Source organism: Lacerta agilis, chromosome 16 (assembly GCF_009819535.1).
Source record: "Lacerta agilis isolate rLacAgi1 chromosome 16, rLacAgi1.pri, whole genome shotgun sequence".
NCBI classification, from domain to species: domain Eukaryota; kingdom Metazoa; phylum Chordata; class Lepidosauria; order Squamata; family Lacertidae; genus Lacerta; species Lacerta agilis.
The window spans coordinates 32,222,987-32,235,672 of record NC_046327.1 but is presented as its reverse complement, the minus strand read 5'-3'; the positions used below and the strand labels follow the sequence as shown (position 1 = coordinate 32,235,672).

General features: G+C 42.0%; 1 protein-coding gene across 16 annotated transcripts in view; it reads left to right on the top strand.

Moving 5' to 3' along the window:
- SMARCA4 (SWI/SNF related, matrix associated, actin dependent regulator of chromatin, subfamily a, member 4) overlaps positions 1 to 12,686 on the top strand; it is a 64,764-nt gene that overhangs the window by 10,879 nt on the left and 41,199 nt on the right. For 7 of the 16 annotated variants that reach the window (XM_033172922.1, XM_033172921.1, XM_033172920.1 and 4 more), the window contains 9 exons: positions 351 to 483; positions 998 to 1,390; positions 1,487 to 1,654; positions 3,922 to 4,180; positions 4,552 to 4,678; positions 7,064 to 7,237; positions 8,578 to 8,751; positions 8,869 to 9,036; positions 11,915 to 11,965. In XM_033172922.1, the coding sequence (XP_033028813.1) occupies positions 351 to 483; positions 998 to 1,390; positions 1,487 to 1,654; positions 3,922 to 4,180; positions 4,552 to 4,678; positions 7,064 to 7,237; positions 8,578 to 8,751; positions 8,869 to 9,036; positions 11,915 to 11,965 (1,647 nt within the window). The remainder of the gene's footprint in view (positions 1 to 350; positions 484 to 997; positions 1,391 to 1,486; positions 1,655 to 3,921; positions 4,181 to 4,551; positions 4,679 to 7,063; positions 7,238 to 8,577; positions 8,752 to 8,868; positions 9,037 to 11,914; positions 11,966 to 12,686) is intronic. The other 9 variants (XM_033172927.1, XM_033172926.1, XM_033172925.1 and 6 more) reach the window with 2 other exon arrangements.

Below are 12,686 nucleotides of genomic sequence, written 5' to 3'. Positions count from 1 at the left end.
CCATTCTGAAAAGTGTTTCATTGCTATCTTGCTATGTGAAACGTCCATACATCTTTTAAAATTAGGCCATCTTGTACATTTTTGAAAGAAGGTAGAAACTTAGCAGTGTTGATGGGCATGCTTATTGGTGGGCATGCTTATTACCTAAGTCACACACACTGCAAAAGCACCTTAACCGACAGGTGTTTAGAAACGGAACTTTAATGTTCACTGAAATGTGTGTAGTAGCAGTTCTCAGTAAGCTGGTTTGTACATCCCATTGGTTTCATATAGTGCACACTTAGAAACTGTTCCAATGAAATAGCTATTTAAATGGATTTTCGATATTTGGTTTTATATTGTTGTTGCAGCCAATGGATTCCATGCATGAGAAGGGAATATCTGAGGATCCTCGTTACAGCCAAATGAAGGGCATGGGAATGAGGGCTGGTGGGCACACAGGAATGGGACCTCCTCCTAGTCCAATGGATCAGCATTCTCAAGGTATTGCTTTCTTTAAGATTAATGTGGATCAGATTGCAGATTAACTCTGTATTCTTGATATAAAGAATTTGAGATTGTTTTTAAGCAAGAAAAAGAGTTTCAATTTTGGTGGTACTGGAGAAGTTGCTGCTTTTACAACTGGGCAGATTTAGCAGGCAGCAACAGCACTGCAACTGCTTTCTGTTACTGATGTGACTGAGAACCTCCTCTGTAGACTTTCAGCATACATTTGAAACATTTATGCTCATTATTCCTAGCAAATATTGGCATTATTATGGTGTGTGTTTTTAAATGAAAACAGGTGTATATTATATTTTGTATCCCACCTTGGAACCTTACAGTGAAGTGTGGGTAAGAAATATTTTGAATAAATCTCTCGTTTTAAATGGCTATTTAAAAATAGATAAATGTAGTATCTGTAAAATGCAACAGCATGTTTAAAATATAATTGTATTTAAAGCTTGATTACAGCAGATTGATCTCTCTCCCTCTTTCTGCACACTCTTCTCTCTAGGTTACCCTTCTCCCCTTGGTGGTTCTGAACATGCATCGAGTCCAGTTCCAGCTAATGGTCCTTCTTCTGGCCCCCAGATACCCTCTGGTCCTGGAGGAGTCCCATTAGATGGTACTGACCCCCAAGCGCTAGGGCAGCAGAATCGTGGCCCAACTCCTTTTAACCAGAATCAGCTGCATCAACTGAGGGCTCAGATAATGGCCTACAAGATGCTTGCCAGAGGCCAGCCTTTACCTGACCATCTTCACATGGCCGTGCAGGGGAAAAGGCCAATGCCTGGAATGCAGCAGCAAATGCCAACTCTACCTCCACCTTCTGTATCTGGAACAGGACCAGTGCAAGGACCAGGGCCTGCACCTGGACCAACACCTCCGAACTACAACAGACCTCATGGTACGTATAAGCTTAAGTGCATTATTCTGGGGTGATTGGCCACAGAGTAACCCACTTCTGCTAGAGCCAGACCTCCTTCTCCCTCTCCCATTTAAGGAGTGATACAAACGGTGGATGAAGAAAAACCTTACTCTGTGTGTATGTGTCTGTCCAATGTATGCACAGGTATGGGAGGGCCTAACATGCCCCCTCCTGGACCCTCAGGAGTTCCTCCAGGAATGCCCGGGCAGCCCCCTGGTGGACCCCCAAAGCCCTGGCCTGAAGGTAAGACCTTTGTGAGGGCAGGATTAATTGAAGTTTAGCTTTTTGTTTAATTTGTATATTGGAAATACATTTTGCATGAACAGCAAAATCCTATAAAAAATTTGAAGGATGCAACTGCGCTTTTTGTCGAGTTTTGTTACATTAAACTAGTATGGCTACCCCTATATAATCCATGCCATATCACATTGTTTCAGTGATACCAATTTGGACATTTTTTCTGAGCTGAAAGTGATAATTCTTAAGATATGTGTTCAGAAATATTAAAATATCATTTCAGATGTTTGAAAACCCACTGAATTTCAGTTCTAATTTTTGTGCATGAATTATTATTAAGTTTATTTTTATGACATCTCTGTCTGATACCTCATCCCAGCTCCCCTTCTCCCCCTCCCCCCGACTGTTGTGGTGCCAGTGGTGACCCACTTTAGGACAAGCTGTTGTGATCCGCCTTTGGGTAGTAGTTGAAGACAAATGCTTTAAATAACTGCAAAGTGGGTTTCAAATCATGGGATTAAAAAACTTTAACTAGGATATCTTTTGACTTGCTTGATTCTGCCATCCATGCATAAACTGAACAGCTCCAAGCTAGTCTGCAGCACCATGTGGTTGAAAAAGAATACAGAACTCCTCAGCCATCTTGATGTTTCAAATCCAGAAATTCTATAACTTCCACCATTGGAAGGTATGAGTACCATTAGAAACTCCAGGTCACATTGGAACACATTGGAAAGTCAACTTCTGGGGATTATTGTATTAAAGTTGAGGTAATTTGTCACTGATATGTTAAAGAACAATATTCATTGGCAAAAAAGGAGAAACTTCTGTTTGACAAATGGAGTTATCTTCAAGTAGGATAAGATCAACTCCTGAAAACCTCAACATATTCAGACCACTTTCTTTTTGTTCTGTACTTGTGTTTAGCAAAATAGTTGCTTGACTCACTTAAAAAGGCTCTGGGACTTGCCTCAGCAGGATCCAAACTCCCTTTTGTAACATACAGTTTGAGGAGGAAAATGGGTAGTAGCCGTCTGAGGCCATCAGAACAAGGTGGCAGTTTGGTGCTAGTAAGAGGAGCTGCTGTGCAAACTGCTGAAGGTGTTATTAGTGTATCAGAGATTTCATGTAGCTGGTTTTGCCAGCTTCTCATTAGATTCCTTTATGTTCAGTATTTTTGGATCCATTCCTCCCAGCCATAGAGCAATATTTAGGTTTTTCTCCCAAACCAGATGAGCAGATACTGTGAGGGGGGGAAAGTATTTGATCCCCTGCTAAATTTGCCTGTTGGCCCTCTGACGAAGAAATGACCAGTCCATAATTTTAATGGTAAGTTTATTGTAGCTGTGAGAGACAGAACAACAGGAAAACCCCAAAAACCCAGAAGACAAAAGTCAGAGATTGATGTGCATTATAATGAGTGAAATAAGTATTTAATCCCCTATCAACTAGCCAGATGTCAGGCTACCTAGTATCTTCACTGTAGGTAATGAGCTGAGATTAGAAGCTCCTGCTGTAAGGGAGAGGTTTTACCTGTAATCCCAGCTCATTACAGTACCTGTACAAAAGACACCTGTCGACAGAAGCAATCAATCCAGCAGATTCCAAAGTAGCCACCATGACCAAGACCAAAGAGCTGTCCAAGGATGTCAGGGACAAGATTGTAGACCTGCACAAGGCTAGACTGGGCTACAAGACTGTTGCCAAGCAGCTTGGTGAGAAGGTGACAACAGTTGGTGCAATAATTCTCAAACAGAAGAAACACAAAATAACTGTCAACCTCCCTCGGTCTGGGGCTCCATGCAAGATCTGATCTCGTGGAGTTGCAGTGATCATGAGAACGGTGATGAAGCAGCCCAGAACTACACTGGGGGAAATTGTCAATGATCTCAGGGCAGCTGGGACCATAGTTACCATGAAAACAGCTGGTAACACACTACGCCATGAAGGACGGAGATCTTGCAGAGCCCACAAGGTCTGTAAGTATACAGCAGAGGCCATAGCAAGCCACAGTGGCAAGTGGTTGACTTTCTCTCAGCTTACTTCATAAGATGTCTGAGGATGAGCAGGGGAGCAGAACACCACTATCTCCTGTCTTGAGCTGCTTGCAGGAAGGTTGGGTTAAATTATAACAAAACAAAACTATTATTCAGCTGTTTAAATGTAGAAATCGGTCCTTGAACACTGCAGTCTTTCCGTTCATATGTGCTTATATCAGGCTCTTATACGAGGGAGTCTTTAACAGCCTTCTTCCTACCAACGTTCTTCTATAGGACCAATGGCAAATGCTGCAGCCCCTACTAGCACACCTCAGAAACTGATTCCTCCTCAGCCAACAGGCCGTCCTTCACCAGCACCTCCGGCGGTACCTCCAGCAGCATCCCCTGTAATGCCTCCCCAAACTCAGTCACCGGGACAACCAGCCCAACCTGCCCCAATGGTGCAACTCCACCAGAAGCAAAATCGTATCACTCCAATCCAGAAACCAAGAGGACTTGACCCAGTTGAAATCCTTCAAGAGAGGGAGTACAGGTAAAAATGTAGCTACTACAATCTTAACTGTTTTCACTGGTGCTTCTGGGCAACAGGTTGACTTGAATAAAGGCTGCATTCAGTGAAGTGACTTTTGGGGGCCTGTTAGCACTATTCTAGCCTTGGTCTTTATTGTGCTCTCATGCTGGAACAGCTGGAGAATGTTGTTAGCAAACTTGTGTTTGACCTAAGCCAAGTGTTACAGCTTTGTCTCTTTGCAGTGGGGTGGATTTAGGTTTATCTTGAACCTGTGTTGCCTTTCTTTTAACTTCCTGACCCCTTGGTAGATAACCACTGTATCTGATATCTCTTGTTTAGACATGATAAAAGACCTAAACAAATGCACTGTTTGTCTTAATCTACTGTGTCAGACTGCAGGCTCGCATTGCTCACAGGATACAAGAACTTGAAAACCTTCCTGGGTCACTGGCTGGTGACCTGCGAACCAAAGCTACCATTGAACTTAAAGCACTACGGTTGCTTAACTTCCAGAGACAGGTAGGCTGAGTTCCATAACTGGAACTCCTGTTGCTCAAGACTATTTTGGAAATCAGAATCACATCTTTTACTCCAGGGTTTCCTAACTTAATGGAAACGTACAAGAGGCAGCATTTCTGATTGAGTAGCTTCATTTCAATAAAATCAGAAGCTTAAAATGTGACAACCATCTCCTGGCCTTCCAGGGTCAGTTACTTGCTTATCTGGTAATTTTTTGTTTAGATATGGAGGACCAAATCAATTGTCAGGAGTGCCAGTGCTGTTTTGTATTCATAGAAACATATCTTGAAAGCAAGAGGTGCTAACTTGTGCCAATACTACCTTGGTGGGGTAGTCTTTTAGAATCTGGCCTACCTGTTTGGCTTGAAGTGCCGGAATTTGTTTGTGCCTTAGGCAAATATGTCTCTGTGTTATGAATTGGAATAGTTTTCTCTTTATGTCTGCCTCATATTTATATATCATAAGATAGTTAAAACAGGTGGCAATTCAGTGGCTTTCCTTTTGAAGAGAAAATGACCAGATAAATACCCATACCTATGTAGAGAAGTCCTTCAAAATGCACTTACTGTTCTTTTCCTCCTCTTTTCCTTTCTTCCATTTCTTTGCTGTTTCTTTGTCTCCCATTTTTATCCATGCTCCTCCTCTTTCCCTTTCTGTTCGCCTTTCAGCATTTTCTTCTCTTTCTACACATTTCTCCACCTTGTTATGTCTTCTTTCTCCACTCTGCTTTCCCCAGAAATTATTTTGTTTGGTTTTCTGCATATCTTTCTTGAATCCATGTGCATCTCCCCCATGCCATTCTTCTTTTCTCCAGTGTTCCCACTCAATAATCTTCCGCCTAGCCCAGCCATTTTTAAAATTTATCCTTAGCTTTCTTCTTCTTCTTCTTCTTCTTATTATTATTATTTTATTAACATTATTTATTATTATTATTATTATTATTATTATTCCCCAAAAGCCTTTCCTGGACTAGGCCTCACTTTGAATCAAGGTGTTTCAGAGACCCTGGATTTTCCTTTTCACCTATCCTTCCTCTGTTGTGTTTGGCAACTCCTCTTCTTGAAGGGCACCTTGGGGGTAGTTGATCTCATCCAAGTACTGTTAAAAGGGGGGGGAGCAGGTGGAGTTACTTGAATAACAAAATAGAAATAATGAGCAATATCAGCATCACCACCATCATTTTATTTGTATGCCGCCTTTCCATAGTTGAAACTATGCTCAAGGCAGCTTACAACATGACAAAATTTACATAATTACAAACATAACAAAAGTCATAAACAATAAATAAAACACATCAAAAGTACACAACCTAATGGAAACAATTTCCACATGAATCATAAGATCTAAAACTAAAGATACAACAATAATGTCAATAACAGCAACAGCTCTCTCAACCCGCCCCCCATAAACAGTACTCCAGCCCAAGACTCTGTTCAACAGCCTCAGCTTTTGTAGTTGGAGTCAGTCAGCACTCCACTCTCCCAGGCCAGATGGGAAAGGGCCAGTAAGGCAGGGGGCAGGTCTTCCGAGATGGTCTCATTTAAAACAACACAGATAAAAATTAAAAACAATTTAAAAGAGGAGCCGTCGGTGCTAAGCAGCAGCTGCAGTCCTTGTGAAGCCTGTTAAGCCCCGCCCCAAGCCAGGTGGAAAGAGGCAAGGGTGGGGCCCTTCCACCCTCAGCAAACAGTCCTATCAAATCATTTGAAGTGGCTATCCATGTATATATGCTTTGTTCTTCTGCCTTGCATGGAATTCTAGGGGCTCTAAGGTTCAAAGGAACCTCAGGTCTATAGATAAGTCTCAAGCCTTTCAGCAGGGTCATGTGTGCATTTTCCCTGCTTAAAGAGACTGATAAATGAAGGATTCCCTAAAACAGTGATGGCCAAACCTAGCCCTCTAGCTGTTTTGGGACAACAAGACTGGTAGTCTGGGATGATGGGAATTGTAGTCCCAAAACAGCCGGAGGGCCAAGTTTGGCCATCACTGCCCTAAAACATATTGGAGAATAGGCCCCAGAGGTAACCTTCCTGATTCATTTCCCTTACTTTGTCCATCCCTTTAAGGAAATGTGTACATATATTTGAGATCTAAACCATTCTGGGGCTTTGAGACCATTTCTATAAATACCTTGTTGTATAGTTTCTCCTTAAGTTTAGCACTTCCATTCACTCAGTTTAATGCTAACGCAATTAATGCTTTGTTTTCTCTTTTGAAAAGCCACTACAAAAGACAATTGCAAAAATACCTTCTTGTAATGTGCTGTTTTGGATATACTTGGCAGGTACATGCTTTGTGACAGCGTGCAGGTGGATGTCTTAGTCCACTCCTTTCTCAACTTTCAGATAAGAATTGACTCTTTCTTTTAAAATTGTTGTTCCAAAGCTGCGTCAAGAAGTTGTGGTATGCATGAGAAGAGATACTGCTCTGGAAACAGCACTGAACGCCAAGGCATACAAACGTAGCAAACGGCAGTCCCTGCGGGAAGCTCGCATCACTGAGAAGCTGGAGAAACAGCAGAAGATTGAACAAGAACGGAAACGCCGGCAAAAACATCAGGCATGCAATTCTTCTGTTTTTATGTGAGATGGTGTGTAGAGGAGGGTGTTTCCATTTTATTTTTCTACATGAAGTTACTGCATTTTTGTAGGTAACTAACATGTAGCAAGCAAAGTAACCCCACCAATTTCTTGAATGAGGAGAAGGAAAATTAGGTGATGGGGTTGGGGTTGAAATCACTCCTAAATGTTGAGAAGGCTAGAGGGTTAAGAGAAGAGATAAAGGGAAGTAAAATGCATGGCAACAATGGAGGTGAAGAACTAGGTGCATCACTGCTCAAACAGCTATTGAAAATATGGCGTTATCCATCTTTGGTATCCATTGCTGTAGGTCTAATTTCTTTAGCATAAAAAGTTAGCATATTGCCGGCCTGTTTATCCAGAGAGGAAGGTAGATGAGATTTCTAACGTTCTCTACAATAAACTTCTTAGCTACTAAAACAGTTCCTGTATTTTCAGATTATCATGTATTGGAACTGCCTAAACATAGACTATGATTAAAATCTTAAATAAGAATACACTGCACCGTTTTGCTTAGGACTGTTGAGTAGCATTCCCACTACAACCCTGTGAGGTGGGTTACAGCCGGCATAGGCAAACTCCGGCCCTCCAGATGTTTGGGACTACAATTCCCATCATCCCTAGCTAACAGGACCAGTGGTCAGGGATGATGGGAATTGTATTCCCAAATATCTGGAGGGCCGGAGTTTTCCTATGCCTCGGTTACAGGGTGAGAAAAAGTGAATGCCCTGAGGGGATACCCAGTGAGTTTGACAATGAAGTAGAGATTTGAACCCAGGTCTTCATAATCCAATCCCAAACCTCTTTCCACTGCATCTCACTAGCTATTGGATAGGGTCATGCTCACTTGTTGTTCACCTTTGGCCACTCTCTGCAGCTGAGGAGGAGATATTTTTGATTCACTGAGTATCCTTTGGCTTACCATTCTCACATGACTGAACCTACCTCACAAACAATTTCGGTGTCCTCATAAGGCGTTTATGGGCATCTCGGTGTACATTGGGTTTCTCTGGAGGTTGTCTCAACCTGAGTGCTCTGTTTGGCTGCTTCTGGCTTTGTGGAGATAAGACTAAAGGAAATTACAAGCAGAAATTGAGATTTTGGCTAGAGGAAGGAAACCTAAATTATTGAAAGCAGTAACATCCTGCAGAACATTTGCAACAGCTAAGAATGTCACTGGGCTCAAGATGCAATTGAATACACTTATAATGGGAATTTTGTGATGGCTGATATCACAGTTGTAGATTGCCAACAGTCTTAAGAGGCTCTGTCACAGGTGTATAAATTCATTAATCCCTTTTGTATTACATTTCCTTTTAGGAGTACCTCAATAGCATTCTTCAGCATGCCAAGGATTTTAAAGAATACCACCGATCTGTCACAGGGAAGATTCAAAAGCTTACAAAGGCTGTGGCCACTTACCATGCCAATACTGAGCGTGAGCAAAAGAAGGAGAATGAGAGGATTGAGAAGGAGAGAATGCGCAGGTTGATGGTAAGCTAGAGATGTTTCAGGCATAAACTTTACCCAGCTGAGCTCTGTAGATTGCAGTTTGGTACACTTTGTTTTAAATAACTGTTGTTCCTAATTTAAAGCATCTTTTTTTAAAAGGCTGAAGATGAAGAAGGGTACCGAAAGCTAATTGATCAAAAGAAAGATAAGCGCTTAGCCTACCTGCTTCAGCAAACAGATGAATATGTGGCCAACCTCACAGAGCTGGTGAGACAGCACAAGGCTGCCCAAGTTGCGAAGGAGAAAAAGAAGAAGAAGAAAAAGAAGGTAACCTGGAGTTCATTAACTTGGTATGATCAATCATGCTGATGAAATGCAAACTTCGTATAAGCATTTGGGTTGGAAGATGCTTCACATTTCATTTCTGATTCAACAGGCCTTTGGTTGTGTGCCTCTGAGCAGGCTCCAATTCTCTGAATAGTTATTTTATTTTTTGGCATAAACAACATAGTATTGATATCATAGCAGATCAGAACAATCACACAATATCCATAAATAAAACACCCACAAAGCAACTGTTGTTAAATAGAATACCATTTCAACATTTTATGTTAAAACCAGTCCTTTTTCATGGACAAATAATATGACTAAAGGATCTAACTGTTCGGTCATAACCTGATAGATTTCTCATGTCATCTTTTGAAGTTGCCTAGAAGGTCCAGAATATGTAAAACATACCAGCTCTTCAACATGTTCCTTAACCATCTATAAATGTGATTAAGCCTTAGATGTCAGATACCAACAGAACATAAATTTATAGAAGCTTTTCTGAAGATTTGTACTTACATTATGTTGAACATGATGCCATAGCCAGTTCTGGAAATCTAAGGAAATACCTTGCACCAAATCCCTTTCCCATAGCAAGCAGCCACTTTGTGTTCCCGTCTCAAAAACCTCCTGCTTTAAGGAACATAGATGTTTCTTGTGTGCAATGGTTTCCTTTAAAGCTTCCAATTTTCTATATGTTGCCTTGGAACATGTTTCTGCTCTATTTGTACTGTATCTTTAAAATTTTGTAATGTGGGTCTTGGTAATGCAATAAGCAAGTTTTATACCCATTCTCAGTTGAGCATGGGAGGTGTATCCAAGTGGATTACGGTTCCCACTATTGATTTGGAAGGCAAGAATCACATGGAACAGTTTTTTCCTGGAGACATTTCCTGGTCCTTCAGTTCATTTTCTGCCTTTGCTTGGAGCAGATCCTACTTGCTACTCCTGTGTGTTATTCCTGGGACTCAGGCCTGTTGTTTCTCCTCCATTCTGTTACTCCCTTGTTTGTTTTCTCCTGGTCCCAGTTGCCTCTTCTTCAGCAAAGGAGGAGGAAATACTTTCTTATCATTCTACATTTGTTTGTTGCCTATCTTCTGCTATTACCTGTTTTTTTTACTCCACTTCCCCTCCTCCCATGCTCCTACAGGAAAAGGGGTGATAGTCTCCAAAACTATGCTCAGCATTACATCATGACAGCATTATGTCAGGGTGGTCAGGAGGCAAATTCTATCCTCCTCCTTCTCTACTGTCAATGTGCATGTTGTCAGGGAGCTGATAGTGTTTCTTGGTTGACCGCAATGGTTGATGTTGTAGCCACAACCAGGAATGAGATCCTCATAGTGCTGCACCTACTTTACAAAGGATCGCAGTGGCTCTTGTCTTCAGTACAAAACCATCCAGGATTCTTCCTGTACTCACTGCAGACATGCTCTCCAGCCAGCACCATTATCACCTACAAATGTTAGCCCTGCGGTGTCAAATGTGGGCCTCCAGAGGGCACATGATGGCTTTGATTATACCAGGCATCCCTAAACTCAGCCCTCCAGATGTTTTGGGACTACAACTCCCATCATCCCTAGCTAACAGGACCAGTGGTCAGGGATGATGGGAATTGTTGTCCCAAAACATCTGGAGGACCGAGTTTGGGGATGCCTGGATTATACTGAGGAGATTGATTAAGAAGGAGAAGGCATTTTAAATGCACTAGCAGTGATTGAAACTGCAGTTCTCAGAGGGGATCAAACTGAATAGTTAAGTCAATGTGTACAGTTAACTTGACAATTATTAAGCCAGTCATCTTGTTTTCATGAAGTCCACCATGACCTACAGATCGTTTTGACCCACCTGAAGGATCATGGGTCAAGGAAGACAAAAGCCATCTACATTCCACTTGCAGGATTCAGCATAAGGGAGCAATGATAGATAATGCTCAAGACACATCCCCACTCTTCCTACTGAGAAGTTCTGCTTCACCATGGCATCTGTCGCCTCCAGCAGGACAGCAGAAATAATGGTTCTTGCCCAAGCTTTGGAACACATATTGCCATGGGAAAGTTTCTATTCTAGGCCACATCAGTGGACACTTCTCTCATATCAAGATGCCACTGTACACACATTGCCTCTGGAAATTTATTTCTCCCATGTGGCTGTCTTTGTGCTGGTGGACAAGATTCAGCAACTTCTCCAGGGGAGTCCTGATCAAGGACTTGCTCTACATGATCGGAATAAATGCCAGTTTCTTAGGATAGGGAACCCATTGCAGGGGCACATGGGATATATCAGAAGTATCCCACAGCTTCAGCTGAAGGACCAGCAACTTTGGTTGCTCCTCTCCTTGTCATCTTTCCATTCTAGCTGGTCACTGCACTCTGTAACTAAAAGAAATGCTGCTTGAGAGCCAGTGTGGTGTAGTGGTTAAGAGCGGTAGTCTCGTAATCTGGGGAACCGGGTTCGTGTCTCCGCTCCTCCACATGCAGCTGCTGGGTGACCTTGGGCTAGTCACACTTCTTTGAAGTCTCTCAGCCCCACTCACCTCACAGAGTGTTTGTTGTGGGGGAGGAAGGGAAAGGAGAATGTTAGCCACTTTGAGACTCCTTCGGGTACTGATAAAGTGGGATATCAAATCCAAACTCTTCTTCTTCTGCTTGAAGTACATTGTTGTTTTTACCTCCTCCGTCACAATCCGTTTTCTTTTCTTTTCATGTCATGTCTTAAATTGTAAGGCTGAAGGCAAGAAATGTTTTATCGCTCACGGCTAGGAGCCTTTTTTGGCTGAAGAGTGGGATAAAAGTGTCTTAAGTAGATACAGTGTTTAAAAATGCAATTTGCTATTATTCCTGTTAACAAAGGATTAATGTTCTTCCTTTATTCCCAGAAGGCTGAAACTGCAGAAGGACAGACACCAGCAATTGGACCAGATGGTGAAGTAAGATCCAATAACAACAACAATAATCATAATAATATTCTCCCCATTCATGATTTTTCTAGCCATAGTTTAGTGTGCTGATCTGTAGCCATTGGTCATAACACTATAAAGTGCTATGGAGCAGTCATCAAACACTGTTATGCTTCATTCCTTCCCTATGTCCCAATTCCTTATATTGGCTAAATGGATATTCCATGTTCAGAGACAGTTGCTGAGAAGGACACAACAGGCCAGGGGCTGAGTGCGTTGGCCTTCATGCCCTGCTTAACATGCTGCTGGACTAGAAAAGGTGACCTGGCATAGGCAGTCTTTGTGTTCCCAGTGTGCTCTCACTACTTGTGCAGCTAGTTTGACCATCAAGAGCAACACTGTATTTATATCCTTCAAGGATTTGGGGGAGTTTTGTACTTTATAATCCCAAGCAAATGTTAAGGACGCTCCATTAAAAAGGCATTGTTCCCTTCCACTTAACCCAAGTTAGAGCCACCATGTTCTTAGGCCTAAACAGAAGAATCGTATAGAATACTTTACCAGAGCCCTGTCCAGCCAGCAAGGCATTAAAATGACAGTTTCAAAAATGGAGAGCAACTGCCTATGTTGCTTTTGTGCTGGCAATAACCTCTTCTCATCCTGTAAATTCTGTTGCATGCCTTTTCAATATTTGGTCCTTTCTTTACGTTCTTTTATATGTTTTGATTACTTCCCACTGAAAAGCTCACCT